The sequence below is a fragment of the Schistocerca gregaria genome, chromosome X (assembly GCF_023897955.1).
Source record: "Schistocerca gregaria isolate iqSchGreg1 chromosome X, iqSchGreg1.2, whole genome shotgun sequence".
Classification (NCBI taxonomy): Eukaryota; Metazoa; Arthropoda; class Insecta; order Orthoptera; family Acrididae; genus Schistocerca; species Schistocerca gregaria.
This window is the reverse complement of record NC_064931.1, coordinates 414,744,653-414,761,614: the sequence shown is the minus strand read 5'-3', so window position 1 is coordinate 414,761,614 and position 16,962 is coordinate 414,744,653. Positions and strand designations below refer to the sequence as shown.

Sequence of the window (16,962 nt, the reverse complement as noted above, 5' to 3'; positions counted from 1 at the left end):
TGCTTTCCAGGCTTCAGTTATATTCAACAGTTTGGAGATTTGTGTGGCTAACAGGTTGCAGTTAGGGCAACACCTCCCATGACTAGACTCATGAAAGTTTTGTTTAAATTACAATGTGTCAGATTATTCAAAAATGACAGGGGAACAATATCAGTGAGTTTTTGTCATTCTGCTTCAGTTTTCAGAGGCATTCAAGTCCATAGAGGAGACATTGCAGACCAGATAACTCAGTGTGAAACACCATATCAACACAAGAGATCATCCTCTCATCAGTTTGTCAGTCAACACGTATAAAGGGTGTTTCCAGCTGAATGATGAATAATTAAGAAGCGTGTGGAAAAACTGCTGTGATTCACCACCATTCAGCTATCAGGGAGTTCTTGATCCTCCTCAGTGGTCCTCGTAGAGCAGGAAGATGGCCCAAGGTGTTTCTCCATTGATTACTGGCAAATGAATACAATCACCAAAGAGAGTATATACTCACTGCCATGAATTGATGATGTCTTTGATTGCCTCAAGGGAGTGAAGCATTTCTGCACTATGGATATGCAGACTGGTTATTGATATGCTGATGTTGACAAAATTTATGGGAAAAGACTGCTTCCATAACATCTCATTACCTCCATAGTATCTGATAGCCTCCATAAGTTCAAAGTTATACTGTTTGCAGCAACTTTTGAATGCATGGTGGACAACCTACTGTACCATCTTTGTTGCCTGGGTGCCATTGATGTTTCCCCATAAACATTTAAAGACCATTTAAACTACATGGCACAGGTCTGAATCTGAGAAAGTGTTTCTTTGTTGCCCAGGAAGTAAATGGAAACGAGACATCCCAATGCAGGAGAAGTAATGGCTATAAGAGGCTTCTTTGGCAAGTGCTCCTGCTACACATGCTTCATGAAGGATTTTAGCTGAAAGGCAGAGCCACTACAAAAACTACTCCAGAGAGACACTAAATATTCTTTAAATGAGGAGCCAGAAGGGTCTAGGTCTTTCTGTATCTATAAAGTGATGGTGACATCTTCACTGGCTGAAGTTAATTTTTGACAAGGATTCTAAAACATAACTACCTGCTGATGATAGTGCTTAAGGGATAGGTGCATTTCTAATCAAACTCCAGAAAGATGCTGGAAGAATGATAGCTTAGATCTTGAGAGTACTCTCCAATTCTGAGAAGAAGTACTCCGTGATTGAGAGAGTCCACTGCAGTTGTTCAGGCAATCAGTGAGTTCTGAAGCTATTTATATGGCAGACCATTATTTACTATTGTAACTGATCACCGTTCTTTATGCTGGCTGGCCAACCTGAAGTGTCCATCAGGTCAATCTTAAAGATGGACACCGAAGCTTGACTGTGCGATGTCACGGTAGTATAAAGAAATGGACGTAAGCACAGGGACATTAATTGCCTTTCACAGATCTGTTGGAGAAACGTTACATTTTTGGAAATATCACAGTCATTGATGCAGTAATAAACCCTGCAGCCCAACAAATGGAAAAATTAAGTATTACAATTGACCTAGAGGTCTTAGAGAAGGCTGTGAAAGGAGAATTCAAATTAATAGATAGCACATTGTATAGAAGGAATTATGACCCAGTGGGATGGGAGTGGTTTTTCATCATCCCTAGTCATTCATGGCCTATCATACTGAATTAGTCCAATTGCTCTGAAGACTGAGCTTTGGGGATTTATGAAGGCTCTTGATAGAATTAGAAACAGTTATTGTTTGCCAGGCCTCGCTTACCTGTTAGACATTATGTAAGCCATTGTTTGTAAAGCCAGTGATAGAAGCACCTGCCTCAGATTCCTGCAGGACAACTAGTACCGGTTCATCCTGCAGCTGCTGCATCTCACCTGGTTGACATGGACCTCTTGGGGAAGTTTCTCAAGTTGACAGATTTGAAGGACTATCTAGTAGCATGCTGACTGCATCACCTGTTATGCTGTCACCAAAGTTGTACTGACTGCTGATACTTTGGAAATTGCTATATTTTTTGTAGCATGGAGCTCTACATGTAATGACCTCTAATCACAGAAAATTATTTCAGTCAAGCCCGGTGTCAATAGTAATTTCACAATGCAACAACATCTACAGGTTGATAACCAGGTACTGGACAAATGGCCTCACAGAATGTTTTAGTAAGATGTTGGCAGATATGTTTCTGATGTCTGTTGGTGTCAAACAGAGAGACTGTGATACAAAACTGCCTATTGTGACATTCACATGCAGTACAGCGGAGCAAGAAACTATAGGTTTCACACTGTTTCCTTGATCCATGGTTAGTGGGCTGGAACTATTATGAATACTTTGTGTCTGTTTCAACCTGATGATCCTGAAAAAGGTTATGTCAAACAACTCACTAAAAAAGCAACACAGCTGGGATGCATAAGGCCAACCACTGACTTAAAAGCTACAATCCAGCAGACCTAGTATGAATTTTTGCATCTGTGCAGGAGATCAGGCCATAAGAACAATTATGAAAGCATACTTTGGCTCATAGCAAATCCTACATTGTTTGTCAGATGTCACAAAGTCAAGGATAATGATCCTACATTGAGGAGTCAAATGTGCAGAGTAGTTGTTATATCCTTTGAATGGAACCATATTATATTCTTGAGGTGCAGATTGACCATAGGAACTTCTGTTATGAGGAACATTAAAATCTGTCTGAGGCTCCCAATGTTTTGACAGAAGTAACTCCATTTGAATTTCACAGTGATCATCAGGACAACACAACCAGAATGTGCAGATCCACCAGTGCTGCCATACGAAGAATCACTGATTGTATCCAGAGTCACAAATGAACTGCGGGTCACTGTTTTGCAGGGAGGTGGAGCAGTTATAGCTGCTTCAAAAAGAATACTTCTGTTGTACAGCAATTGTGAAGGACAGTGTATTCATTAGTTAAAGAAGTAATGTTATGCAGTAGCCAGTAGCAACTAAACAATGCTGTTAAATCTGAGGTGAGACCTCCAGAATATCTAAAAACTCTCATTGTGAGAATTCCAGATGATAACTAATAGCTAGAGAATCCCTGTGTTTGATAATCTTATAATACTATCACTATAATTGTTCCACATTTTAGTGTGTACCATTGCCAACAACATTTTGCTTTGCACATTAATTTGCATTTTTACTTCTGGCTTTATCAGTTCTTTAGCTTACCCCGTATAATCTGATAGTTTTTGTCTACTTCATTTGTCAGTTTATGTATGGCTTAAAGTTTGCTGATCATGCTAATAAGGTTCCGTGGGACCATGTAGGATAACTGCACAATTAAACAAGCAAAATTATCTATGATTTTTTTATAGTGAATATTTTTAAAGATTTTCCAAATTTCCACTGCTATGAAGCTCCTTAGCTCTAGTGTGAGCAAGCTCTCCTGGTCTGCGTGGCACTCTCAGTTTGCAGAATGGTACAGAATGTAAATATATACAAACTCAAGTCTTTGATTTTCATCATTTTTAAGAGCAGCTAAAATTGTAGGGAATCAACTGGCTGGAACATACTTTTCCTCTCCTTCCAATGTATTTATGACTGTAATTGTTGTCAGAAATGCTCTAAGCTATCTTGTAAAGCTGAATACAGAGAGCACTTTTCAGTTTAACTTGATAAACATCTAGGATGAAGGAAGTACTGTGTCTGTAGTTACTTTCTTCAGTAGTCACTTAGCACTATTAGAAAATCATTGGAAAACTTGCTCAAGGCTGTAACTGAATGAGAGTGCAGTACAATTACACCAGTATGTAGTGTCAGGCGTATGGCAGAAATGCACCACTCTTTTATCTTATTCCATGTTTACAATATTTCCCCCTCATGCTTTGTTTAACTTATACTGTTGAATTCAATATTTCACTATAATTTCCCCCTCTCTCTCTACCCACTCCTGTCCACCTTTGGCTAAATGAACCAAAGCATATATTCATTATTTATGTATGTGCATCAGACTTAATTGTTTTCACCTACCTGATTGTGTTGAAGGTAGACACATGTTTGTCAGTTCAAGCTTGTGGTCATGTAAATGCCTAGCCCTGTTTTTGTGTGTATGGCATTTTGGATTTACTCTCCGTTTTCCCTTGATTGGACTGCAAGTTTGTCTTCAACCACTATTTTCTTACCACCTCTCCGTTTTGTCTTTTTTCAGTAATCATTACATATACAAAGCTGTTGTTTTTTATGATATTATAGAATCTTGCTTTATTTTGGTTATTGTGACACAATCTTCACTCCTATGTACATTTGTGCTGCTAATTTTTCACATGAAAAATAAATAAAGTATTTGGAAGTTTACCAAAAATTATGCATGTCGTAGTGCTGCTCTGAGTGACTGCTGGTGGCTGGTGATTAGTTCACATTGACTATTGGTGTAACTGTAAATATTTGTTTAGGTATGTTTTCAGGTAGGGCACCTAAGTCAATGTTTTGAGTTCATGTATAGATATATGCAATTTCTAAATTTAAAGTTGGTTCATATATGATGTTAAATAAAGTGAACTCTTTCAGCCTGTGGACGTTTTTGACTACATGCTTCCTATGCAACAAATACCGTCACATGCGCAACAGGATGCTGTTCGACTTCTGGCCCAGGAAAGGTTTCTGCCAGATTTTCCATTTATGTATAGTCGGACTATGCTTGGTGCATGGGAGCATGGTCTTGAAGGGGCAGAGGATGGTGCTGTAAAGCTTATTATGTCAGCAGTGTTGGTAAGAACTTCAGCATTGTGTCATATGACAATTAAGTTTAAAATGCAGACTAATTCAGTGAAAAAAATATGAAGAGACTAATAAATGCCACTGAAGGAAGGAACTATTGTGTGGAGGGTCTTGGTTACTCTCTTATTGTGGAGTCTTTCTTTGTAAAGATTTTGCAGTAAAGAAAATCTGCAAGCTAGCATGTTATTTTTTCGTGTGCCGGAGGCATATGCCATCTGTTTTGTTGCCAGAAATACAGGAAATTGTAAGCTTCTACTATGAATGTTTGCTTAGGATCATGCCAACTAACTTTCTTTGTCCTTCTGCTCTAACAAAATGCAAACTAACTGAAAGCAATGCACATCCTTCCTTTGCCACATATGTAACAGAGTGGTTGTGCAGTGATTAGAAGACTTCTGAAAAATTGTCATTTCAAACTGCAATCTGCCATATTCTCGCAGTATGTCAAATTTCTTGGATCATTACGAATCTTGGCCTTTTTTATGCTTATTGTGATCTTTGAAATATGGAACATCCTCTTCTTTTGTGAATAGGTGAATGCAAAACATTTGCCATTCTGTTTTCAGCAGAAATTGAGATATGCAGTGATTTCTGTTATGAGCACACATTGTCATACAGTGAAAACTAAATGCCAGAGTGGTACAATTCAAGCTGCATGCATTGAATGCAATTTAATTTTCAATTCATGCTATCTCTTTAGGAAAGTTCATTGAAGTCTGGAACTGCAATACAAGAATTATTTCTTGTGTATTGAGAAACATAGTGAGAGTTGCCTTTTCTCTAAATTTTGTGAGCCATAGAATTTTAGTCAGGAGAATGTGATCACACCCAATGCACAGTTTTATAATATATTTTTTTCGATTGTACACACCCCAGCTGCACATTGAACTACATATGGTGTGTATGTTTATATCTGTGCTACTTGTTGAACAGTTACTGTGCTCCTCTCATCTTCAAGTGGTTATCTGGTATTTTTATTTATTTATTTTGTTCCAAGCAAACACTTTGACTGGAATGTTATTACCTATCCTGTGCATTTTGCAATGATTGAGAGGGTTTGATGCATTTTTTCAGTATTGGGGCAAATTTTATAGCAGTACATTACTTCATTCACAACATAGTGACAAGACATAATACCTCGACAGTCTTCAACTATCACTATTTATAAGATACCAGCAACAATACGGGGAAGGAAATAATCTGTACTATGAAGATTGCAAGTTAACAGTGTCAGGGTATGCTCTTCCTTCACCTACTGTGATATTGGTGAATTTTAATAATGTTGAGTCTCTTCTCTCAACACAACTGCAGCCACTATCAGGGAATCCCAGCCCCCAGTTTACACAGCCCACAAGGTGAGACATGCAGATCTCATTGCTGTGGAGAGACTTTGTAGATGCACTGTACAACAGAAAATTGTTGTGGTATGACATGCTTAGAAATAAAAGAAGATTGTTAAGAAATTAAGAGACATAAATAGAAGAGAAATTTATAAATGCAATGAAAATTACCAGGAGCCATCTAGATTGAGAGGCAGTGTAAGTCAAACCAGAACCAAAAGCCAGTTCACAGAATCAGGTAGATATTAAGTTTGTTACGGAACCTTGTGATGCCTGTAATAAATATGAAAAAGATGATGTAAAGATTGTTTTGAAAGAGGAGTATCCACAATCTAAAAATGAAGTTGTAGTGATTGAGATTAAATGCTAGGACACATCAGAAAGTGTTGATGTTGAAACCACGGAAGAAAGGAGGATTGGACACCATCAGAATGAATCCATGCTGTGACTAGCTCTGAGTTTTGTGAATACTTGGATGATCAAATATTTTATATGCCAAATCCAAAACAAGCTCTCAGTTACATACAGACTTGTGGATCTACATCTGCATCTACATGGATACCCTGCCAATCACACTTAAGTGCCTGGCAGCGAGTTCATCAACATAGCATAGCTTCACATCTACATCTACATGACTACTCTGCAATTCACATTTAAGTGCTTGGCAGAGGGTTCATCGAACCACAATCGTACTAACTCTCTACTATTCCACTCCCGAACAGCGAGCGGGAAAAACGAACACCTAAACCTTTCTGTTCGAGCTCTGATTTCTCTTATTTTATTTTGATGATCATTCCTACCTATGTAGGTTGGGCTCAACAAAATATTTTCGCATTCGGAAGAGAAAGTTGGTGACTGAAATTTCGTAAAAAGGTCTCGCCGTGACGAAAAACGTCTATGCTGTAATGACTTCCATCCCAACTCGTGTATCATATCTGCCATACTCACATAACTGAAGGTGTTTTATAGTATAAAACAAATCACACCATAGTCATTCCAAATTTGGGGAATGAGCCAAATCCATTTCTTGAATATTATTCAGTTTGCGGGCTTATCATTTAGTTTGCATGATGAAAGATTACAAAGCTACCAAAATCGTAGGCTGGACAGTTTGTGGACTATAAAGAATCTTCTCATTTTGTCAGTGTGTGGTTTTCATAATAACAACACTTCAAATAAGCATGACTGTTTATATAAAAGAGGATGATTTTAAAGTCAGATCAGAACACCGATGAAACAATGGTTGATTTAGGATAGAATAATCATATATTCTCAAATGTATATAAACTACAAAACAGTTTTACTGGTCAACACCCAAAGATAGATTTCCAGAGGAAGTTTTTGGAAAGCATGTAACCTGATATATTAAGAAAAATTCTTGGAAAGCCTTACTGAAATTTTGATATACACTCAAATAGACTGTATGAGGAACATGTAAATGGTATGAGAAATTTGTAATTGATTATAGACCACACTCTGTGCCATGGAAAACAAAGAAGTCTTTGTTAAAGTAAGAAGTTATGTGGAAATGAGGTAAAATGATATCTGGGGTAAATGAATTGTGTCTTCATTTTTCAAGTACATGTATTGTAGATTTCATATACTTTGTCATGTGTAGTCTCATTTTTACCCAACCACTATAATTTCTCGCTGGTTGGGATCTGCTTTTATTATTTGTCCTGTTTTATAATAGCTATATATTATTCTTGTAGTATGAAAGTTATGGTAGAATATAAATAATTTAGAAGTAAAGAAGACCACTCATCAAATAGTAGAAGCGTTGAGTCGTCGACAGACAGACTCGAGAGAAAGAAAATGTCATAGGTTTCGGAATAAATACTTTCTGGAGCTAGAGCGTGCACACGTACGCATGCACACACATATGTGTGCACCTCTGTGTGTGTGTGTGTGTGTGTGTGTGTGTGTGTGTGTGTACTGTACCTCGAGAAAGGATCCCAAAATTTAGTGAGTTTTCTTTCTTCTTTGTGTGTCTGTCAGCAACTCTAATGTTCCTGCTATTCAGTGAGTGGTCTCCTTTACCCCTAAATCATATACGTTATTCTTGAACAGTCTTATTGATCAACAACATTCACTTTAATGTAGGATTTGGTCATTTCTTTTTTATACCGCAGAAATGAATTTAAAGCATGTATTCACACTTAGTTTTCCACACAATGCGTACAAGCACCAAACTCCCTAAGGAAAGTGGAAAGAAAGTACATTGCTTTATAAACCAGTGACCTTTTTCTCGGACACACATTGTGACACATGTTATTTGTTGGAACAACTACAGGGAATTTATACCTCTTTCAGACAGCTTTTAAAATATCCTCTTTGTATTAGAAGTTGTTGTACCCTAAAAATAATATGATACTAGAGTGATGTTTCTTAGTAGTGAGGTTCAGACTTTTGGATTTTCATGGTATTCCTAATCCACTTCACATGCAAGAATGATTTTTTTGAATAGAACGTGGCTGGTTTCCTCTCCAGATGTGTCCATTTAAGCTACTGTTCTTTCTCAAATGATCATGCCATCATTATGACCTTCAGCTGTAACCTACTTTCCTTCATTTCTTCCTAAGCAAGACATAGTTGAGGTATAAGACCTTCTAGACAAGTTCCAATTTATGAACTTACAATTTTTGGTGCATACCATACATCTATAACAATACAGTTATCTTCTTAAGGTCAAATTTCTTATCCTGTTGATTCAATAGTCTTTCTCATGCCTGAATTGGGATTTACGTTTATTTGACAGAAAATTGGGAGTAATGATAATAATACTGAATATGCACAATAAATCTAATTGGATAATGGGAACTTCTGGGTGGAATATAAATAATGACAGGAGTAAAGATAACTCATTGGTTAATTGATACATTGAGGCTTTTATAGTCACAGCAACAAGACTAAAAACATTGCCAAGCTTTTAGGTGATGTCCTCCTTCAGAACTAACTAGTGCAAAATAAACACACACATACACCTGAGCAGGTGCAACTCTGTAGCAGGACATTGTCCAAAATCTTAGTAATGTTTTTGGTCTTGTTTATATGCCTATTAGCTTCTCAATTCTTCAAACATATGCTGAGTTGTTCTTTTTCTTCTTCCACATGTGATGTGTAAATTTATTGAACAACAGAAGTGTGACAGTGAAATGTGTGCAATGACTAAAAGGAGTATAAATTTAAGAAAATATTTTAAAATTTGAGAAATATGCAACTTTTTGCATGACAGTGATTTTAAAATATTGCTCAAAAACTGTTTGTCCTTTTCTGTTTCTGTCTCTCTTTTTTTTTGTGCATTTGAGGCACAGTACATAAATTTCATAGAACTAACATTTTTTTAATTTAAAAATAAAATATTTGTAAAGTGATTTGTTGAGAGATCTGATCAGCAGTATTTCCACGTTCTGAGGAATTAATGTTTCAACTATGTGACCAAAAGTAGCTGGACACCTGACTGAAAATGACTTAAACGTTTGTGGCGCCCTCCATCAGTAATACTGGAATTCAGTATGGTGTTGGCCCACCCTTAGCCTTGATGACAGATTCCACTCTCTCAATCATACGTTCAATCAGGAGCTGGAAGGTTTCTTGGGGAATGGCAGCCCATTCTTCAAGAAGTGCTGCACTGAGGAGAGGTATCGATGTCGGTCGGTGAGGCCTGGCATGCTGTCGGCACTCGAGAACATCCCAAAGGTGTTCTATAGGATTCAGGTCAGGACTCCGTGCAGACCAGTCCATTACAGGGATGTTATTGTCGTGTAACCCCTCCGCCACAGGCCGTGCATTATGAACAGGTGCTCGATCGTGTTGCAAGATGCAATCGCCATCCCTGATATGCTCTTCAACAGAGGGAAGCAAGAAGGTGCTTAAAACATGAGTGTCGGCCTGTGCAGTGATAGTGCCATGCAAAACAACAAGGGTTGCAAGCCCCCTCCATGAAAAACACAACCACTCCATAACACCACCACCTCCGAATTTTACTGTTGAACTACACATGTGGGCAGATGATGTTCACCGGGCATTTGCCATACCCACACCCTGCCATCGGATCACCACATTGTGCACCGTGATTCGTCACTCCACCCAACGTTTTTCCACTGTTCAATCATCCATTGTCCACTCTCGATTTTCATACAAAATTTTCTGTCGCTTCGTTCCTTCCACATGCAAGTTGCAGTCTCCCATAGTTCCCCCCCACCCCCACCCCTCTCCCCCCAAGTTCAGGAGAATGGGGTATCGCAAGGATCTGTCTTAAGTGTCTGCCTCTTTTTGATTGCAATTAATGGGCTCGCTGCGGCGGTGGGAACATCTGTCTCATCTTCCTTGTATGCTGATGACTTCTGCCTATACTATAGCTCCACTGCCATTGCTGAATGGCAGCTGCAGGGCGCTATCCAAAAGGCACAGTCTTGCTTGGGTTTAGCACGTGGCTTCTAGTTTTTGGCTGCCAAGAACTGCGTTATGCATTTCTGCTGGCAACGCACTGTTCACCCTGAGCCACAGCTTTATCTTGACAGCAAACCTCTTGCTGTGGTGGAGACACATCAGTTTTTGGGATTGGTTTTCGATACCCGGTTGACTTGGCTGCCTCATATTCAGCAGCTTAAACAAACATGCTGTCGGCATCACACCAGCTGGGGTACCGATCGGGTCTTCCCTTCTACAGTTGTACCAGGCGTTAATTCTGTCCCGTCTAGATTATGGGAGCCTGGCTTACGGTTTGGCATCCCCTTCCACATTGCAATTGCTTGACTCCATCCTTCACAGCGGGATCCGACTCGCCACTGGAGCTTTCTGGGCAAGCCCTGTCAACAACATACTTGTGGAGGCAGGTGTCCCTCCATGGCGGTTCCGGCGCCAACGATTACTGGCTGCTTATGCTACACATGTTTGTAGCTTGCCCAGGCACCCCATTTATCATCTCCTGTTCCCTCAGTCGGTCGTCAATCTTCCGGAATGGAGGCCCCGGTCAGGGTGTACGGTCGTGGTTCGCGTCAGAGCTCTTCTCTCTGGGCTTGAGGTTTTCCGTCTTCCACTTCTTTTCCGGGCCCCTCTGTGTATAGCCACATGGTGTGTGCCCCGTCCGTGCCTTTGGCTTGATTTGGCACTGGGCCCGAAGGACTCGGTCCCTCCTGAGGCCCTCTGCCGCCGCTTTCTTTCAATCCTTGCCGCATATCAAGGCTCTGACGTTCTGTATGCTGATGGTTCAATGGTTGCTGGTCGTGTCGGTTATGCTCTTACTCTAGTGGATCATTATGAACAACACTAATTTCTGGCTGGCTGCAGTGTTTTCACTGCCGAGCTGGTCGCCATCTCTCACGCCCTAGAGTATATCCACTCCTGCTCAGGTGAGTCCTTCGTTATCTGTAGTGACTCCCTGAGCGGTTTATGAGCTATCGACCAGTGTTTCCCTCGCTCTTGTCTGGTAATGGCTATCCAGGAGTCCCTCCATACTCTTGCCTGTTGTGGCTACTCTGTGGTCTTTGTGCGGACCCCGAGTCATGTAGGCATCCTGGGAAATGAATGTGTTGACACGCTGGCCAAACAGGCTGTTGTTGCACCAGCCTTGGAGATTGGCCTTTCGGAAAGTCATCTCAGGTCAGTTTTGCGGCAGTAGGTATTTCACACCTGGGGTGAAGAATGGCGCGCCCTGTCTTCACCCAACGAAGTTTGGGCCATCAAGGAGGCTACCGCTGCGTGACGCTCCTCCTTGCGGGTCTCTCGCAAGGACTCTGTTGTCCTCTGCCGGCTGCGCATTGGCCACACCTGTATAACACACAGCTATTTATTGTGCCGCAAGGACCCACCTTCATGTCGCTGCGGGTCAGCTTTGGTTGTGGTCCACATCTTGTTGGACTGCCCGCTTTTAACTCTGCTCAGGCAGACGTTTGTGGTGCCTGATATGCTTCCTGCACTTTTATCAGATGATGTTTTGATGGCAGATTTAGTTTTGGGTTTTATTCGTGTAGTGGGTTTTTATTGCTTGATCTAAGTGGTCGCCCTTTTTTTTTTTTATCGAGTCTGGCACTTTGGCCTACAATTTTAGACTGGGGTTTTCAGTCGTTTCTTGGTGATTGGCCTCTTTTTTTTGGTCAGCCAACCACTGTCACACTCAGTGTTATTTTAATTCCTTTTGTCTGGTCTCTGTCTGTGTCTTTCTTGTCATCTCCATTTTTTGTTTTTATTCCTTGTGGGGGTTTCAAGTTCATGGACAAAGGGGCCAATGGCCCTAGTAGTCTGGTCCCTTCAATCTGACAAACCAACCAACCAACCAACCAGATATGCTCAGTAATGTTCATGACTGGTAGCCAGCAGAAGTGTTTAAAGGCAGAAGAGTGATCCTGGAGCCACTCTGTAGCAATTCTGGATGTGTGGAGTGGTCGTATTGTCCTGCTGGAATTACCCTAGTCTGTTTGAATCACAATGGATGTGAATGGATGCAGGTGATCAAGCAGGATGCTTCCGTACGTATCACCTGTCAGAGTCATATCTAGACATATCAGGTGTCCCATATCACTCCAACTGCACACACCCCACACCATTACAGAGCCTCCCCCAGCGTGAACAGTCTCTTGCTGACATGCACGGTCTATGGATTCATGAGGTTGTCTCCATACCCCCACATGTCCATCTGCTCGATACAATTTGAAACAAGACTCATCTGACCAGGCAACATGTTTCCAGTCATCAACAGTCCATCGTTGGTGTTGATGGGCCCAGGCAAGGCATAAAGCTTTGTGTTGTGGAGTCATCAAGGGTACTCGAGTGGGCTGTCGGCTCCAAAAGCCCATATTGATGATGTTTTGTTGAATGCTTGGCATGCTGACACTTGTTGATGGCCCAGCATTGAAATTTGCAGCTATTTTTGCATAAGGGCTATACTCCTGTCTTGTTGAAAGATTCTCTTAAGTTGCCGTTGGTCCCGTTCCTGCAGGATCTTTTTCCGGCCGCAGCGATGTCGGAGATTTGATGTTTTACCAGATTCCTGATATTCACGGTACATTCATGAAGTGGTCTTATGAGAAAATCCCCACTTTATCGCCACCTCAGAAATGCTGTGTCCCATCGCTAATGTGCCGACTATAACACCACATTGAAACTCACTCAAATCTTGATAACCTGCCATTGCAGCATCAGTAACCTATTTAACAACTGTGCCAGACACTTGTGTTATATAGGCATTGTCAACCACAGTGCCGTGATCTGCCTGTTTACGTATGCCTGTATTCGAATATACATGTGTATACCAGTTTGTTTGGCACTTCAGTGTAATAAAAACAGTAATCACTTAGTGAATGGAGACAATTTATTATTGTTAAATACTGTAACCTAAGAATTGCAGTCACAGTAAACCCACAGACAAAAATGTCAGTTAATATAGCAATGTCTCTTTTGTCAGTTTTGTAATGAGATTTATGAATAATAGCACCAAATCCTCCTTATTCTGTGTGATGTTTACATGCACAGTATGCGTGGATAACATGCCCCTTAATGTTCAATTAAATGCTTGATAATGATAAGCATTCACCACATAGGATGTCTCGCAGGGCATGAGATGTCATTTGAACTAAGAAACTCTTCAACATTCTATTATTGTAGACCTTGACAACACCATATTTCAGCAAAACGTGTTTCACAATAAGTTCGGGAATCTCTAAAGTTTATATGTTGTTAAAAAATTTTATATTATTGTCTTAGGTGAAATTGTTTATGCAAGCAGTTATGTACCCATGTATTGAATACATAATACAGCAGAAGGTAGATATCAGTTGGGGAAGTGTCAGAAGCTGCTTACAATGGTGACAATGGTTTCACATTTGTACTGAGATATGGACTTCGAGTGTCACTTAGTACTGAATGTTCTCAAATGATTCTGGTCAGTGAAATGTTGTGAATTTAGAAAACCTAAGTAATCAGCTGTGTATCATCATTACACAATAATACTTTTATATACATGTCCTTGAGAATAGACAGTAACTACTTCTATCCCAATTAATTGCACACTAGTGTAAAAATTCATGAAATAGCATTATTCTAATAATGAAGTGGCACCAGTATTGCATGAAAGGGTAGAAATTATTTCGTTTGAACCCATACATTGTAAAGAAAGATGATATTAGAAAGTTAGAATGATCATAGTTAGTATGTTACTATGACATTTAGGAAAGCCTCAAACTTGCAACTGTTTTTGGTCCACAGTATCAGGAGTGTACTGAGATGATGTTTTTGAAGAGATTCTTTCTCCAGGGTGTGGCACAACCGTTGACCATTGCCGCATATTGACAGTGACCATCAAAATAGGAACAGACAAGTGAAACTGTGCCAGACAACATAATTATTTAATGATGGAATTACAAGAGCCATGTTGATGAGATCCCTGCAGTGGTATTTTTTGTCAGTGCCATATACCTTCAGTAATAGCATGCTGTTGGAACTAGCAGCTGTGTTAGTTGTTGAAACACATTATTTGACCTCATGTGACTGTAAAATGTAGCTTGAGTTGCTGCTTAAAAATTGAAGTTTATGTGGGCTAATGATATGGTCCGACCATAGTTCTGACCTAGGCACTGTGCAACATGGTGAAGCCACCATTATGATTTGAGACATATTTTTGTGGTACGGTTTGCATCATTTTATGAAATTGAAACAGTAATTCAGTGTAAATGCAGTAATTTGTTTCCAGTCACCATGTAGCCACAGCCACACCTTTGAACATGTAGTGTGCACTAACAACAAAATCATTTTCCAGGGAGATAGTTAACAACTGGTTTTTGAAGAATATTTTGAACAGTGTCGGGAAATAATTTAACCACCGAAGCTACTAGATATGAACTCATTGAAACATCTTAAACACGAGATAAAACAATCTATTTTGTGCCCCAAATCCTCAGCTTGTAGCAGTCACAAAATTGTAGCCCCCATTGTTATGACACTCATAAACATTTGTTCTGGTCACTTCTCTGAAGAGTCTACTTTCTCTGAACTGTTACGGATATGAATAATCTGTCTTATATGTGGATAATTTCTTCTGCCTTCATAAAGCTGCATGACAGTTTAATTTAGAATTTTGTATGTTAACTTTTACCAGATTTGTAATGTGTTTCGTTAGTCGCATACAGTGCAAAATGACAATACATAAATTATGATGGGTAACACTGATTCTGTGGGATGAGATTTATTAATCTATTTCTGGTAATTTTTGTCTTCTGAATATGAAAATAATAATATTTTTGTTGAATTGACTCTACTTTTTCCAATCCGTTTATACTGAAAATTGAGTTATTAAAAAGAAGAGAAAATTTTGTGAACATTTATTTTAAAATTATCAGATGATTTCAAACAAACAAAGTGCTATAAATGAAGCAAAGAATAGTAAAATTAATCATAACAGCAAAAACATATCAATAAGAATTAAGAAAAAGTTTTGTCTGAGATTTTCTTTGGTGTTTTTGGTCTGAACATTCTCTCTGCAAGTTCCAGCAGCAGTCTGCCATCATATGGTGATCCCATCGTCCTTGATATCTTTCCTCCATAATCTTGATGTCCTGGTGGAAATGTTACCCTTGTTCTTTGCTGTAATTGCCCAAGTTGTCAGGAAATGTTATCTAAATGACCGTGCAGAAAATGCAATTTGACGCTCATATTAGCTCTTACCTGGAAATTCTGGAGCATTTTGTCTACTATTGTGGGATATTCTTCAGCTTTGTGAGTCTCCAAAAGATTTTTGATAACTGATACAAAGCTTTTCCATGTTTCCAGTTCAACTCGAGTCATGTGGTTTGTATCATTTTTGTTTGTAAGAGTACAGTTTTGTGGCTGATCAAAAATTCCTGCTATTAACTTTTCTGTACTAAGACCAGGAAATGACTGACAAATATATTTGAAGCAATTACCAATGCTATCTAAAGCTTTAACAAACTGTTTTATAAGCCCAAGTTTAATATGTAGTGGTGGAAGAATGATTTTTTCCTGACTGACCAACTTTTTGTGAATAATGTTATCTATTCCTATAGCCAGTTTCATTCTTGGCAGCCAGTCATACCTGCTCCAATGTTTATTTTTCGCATGACTGTCCCACAGACAAAGAAAACAGAGATATTAATGGCTGACACAATAAAAAAATTCACCATTTTTAAATCTACACACACTGATGATGATGAAATGAAACTGTCTCTAAAACAAATTTAACATTTTTATATTCTTCCTTAAAAGTAGTTGAATGAGCTATCGGGATCGAAGCTAATTTATTTCCCTTATGCAGTAACACACATTTAAAACTTTCTTTTGAGATATCTAGGAAAAGTCGCCAGTCTTTTGGTTGGGATAATGGAAGACCCATTAAATTTAAAAGCCCAGAAATATACGATATTATTTCTCCCATTAAAATATGAAGGAATGTCACACTCTCTAGATCGACAGGATGTTACTGATGCACCAGGCTGGAGGCAATGTTTTTCTTTTAGTCTTAATGCAAGAAGCTCAGCTGATTTCTTAGATAAATTTAAACCTCAAATCAAGTCATTTAGCTTGCTCTGAGAAAAACCTTGCAGTGTACGACTGCATTCTTCGAATTCTCTTTTACTCTGACTGTCTTAACATTGTGACATAATCACAGCAATTGACTGATGAGGATATAAATACCAGTAATGGCAAATCTTCACTATGCAAGATTGGCAGCTTAATGATTGTAAGTTTGGGGAAACCCAAGACCACTTTTTGTATCAATTCATACCTTTTACAGTCACAGCCCAAAAGTAGCATTCATCGAAGTAGTTTGTTAGCTCTGTCTATGCCGTCAGTATGCCAAATGGAAGCCCCTTTTTATCCTCTGTGACTCCAGTACCGAAGTGACTCCGTGCAAGTTTTACAAAAGTTGTGCGGGACTCAACATTTATCTTG

At 39.3% G+C, this 16,962-nt stretch overlaps 1 protein-coding gene across 2 annotated transcripts in view; it reads left to right on the top strand.

The window, feature by feature from the left end:
• LOC126297859 (transcriptional adapter 1-like) overlaps positions 1-16,962 on the top strand; it is a 151,672-nt gene that overhangs the window by 58,411 nt on the left and 76,299 nt on the right. For both annotated transcript variants that reach the window (XM_049989140.1, XM_049989141.1), the window contains one exon: positions 4,508-4,708. In XM_049989140.1, coding sequence (XP_049845097.1) covers positions 4,508-4,708 — 201 coding nt within the window. The remainder of the gene's footprint in view (positions 1-4,507; positions 4,709-16,962) is intronic.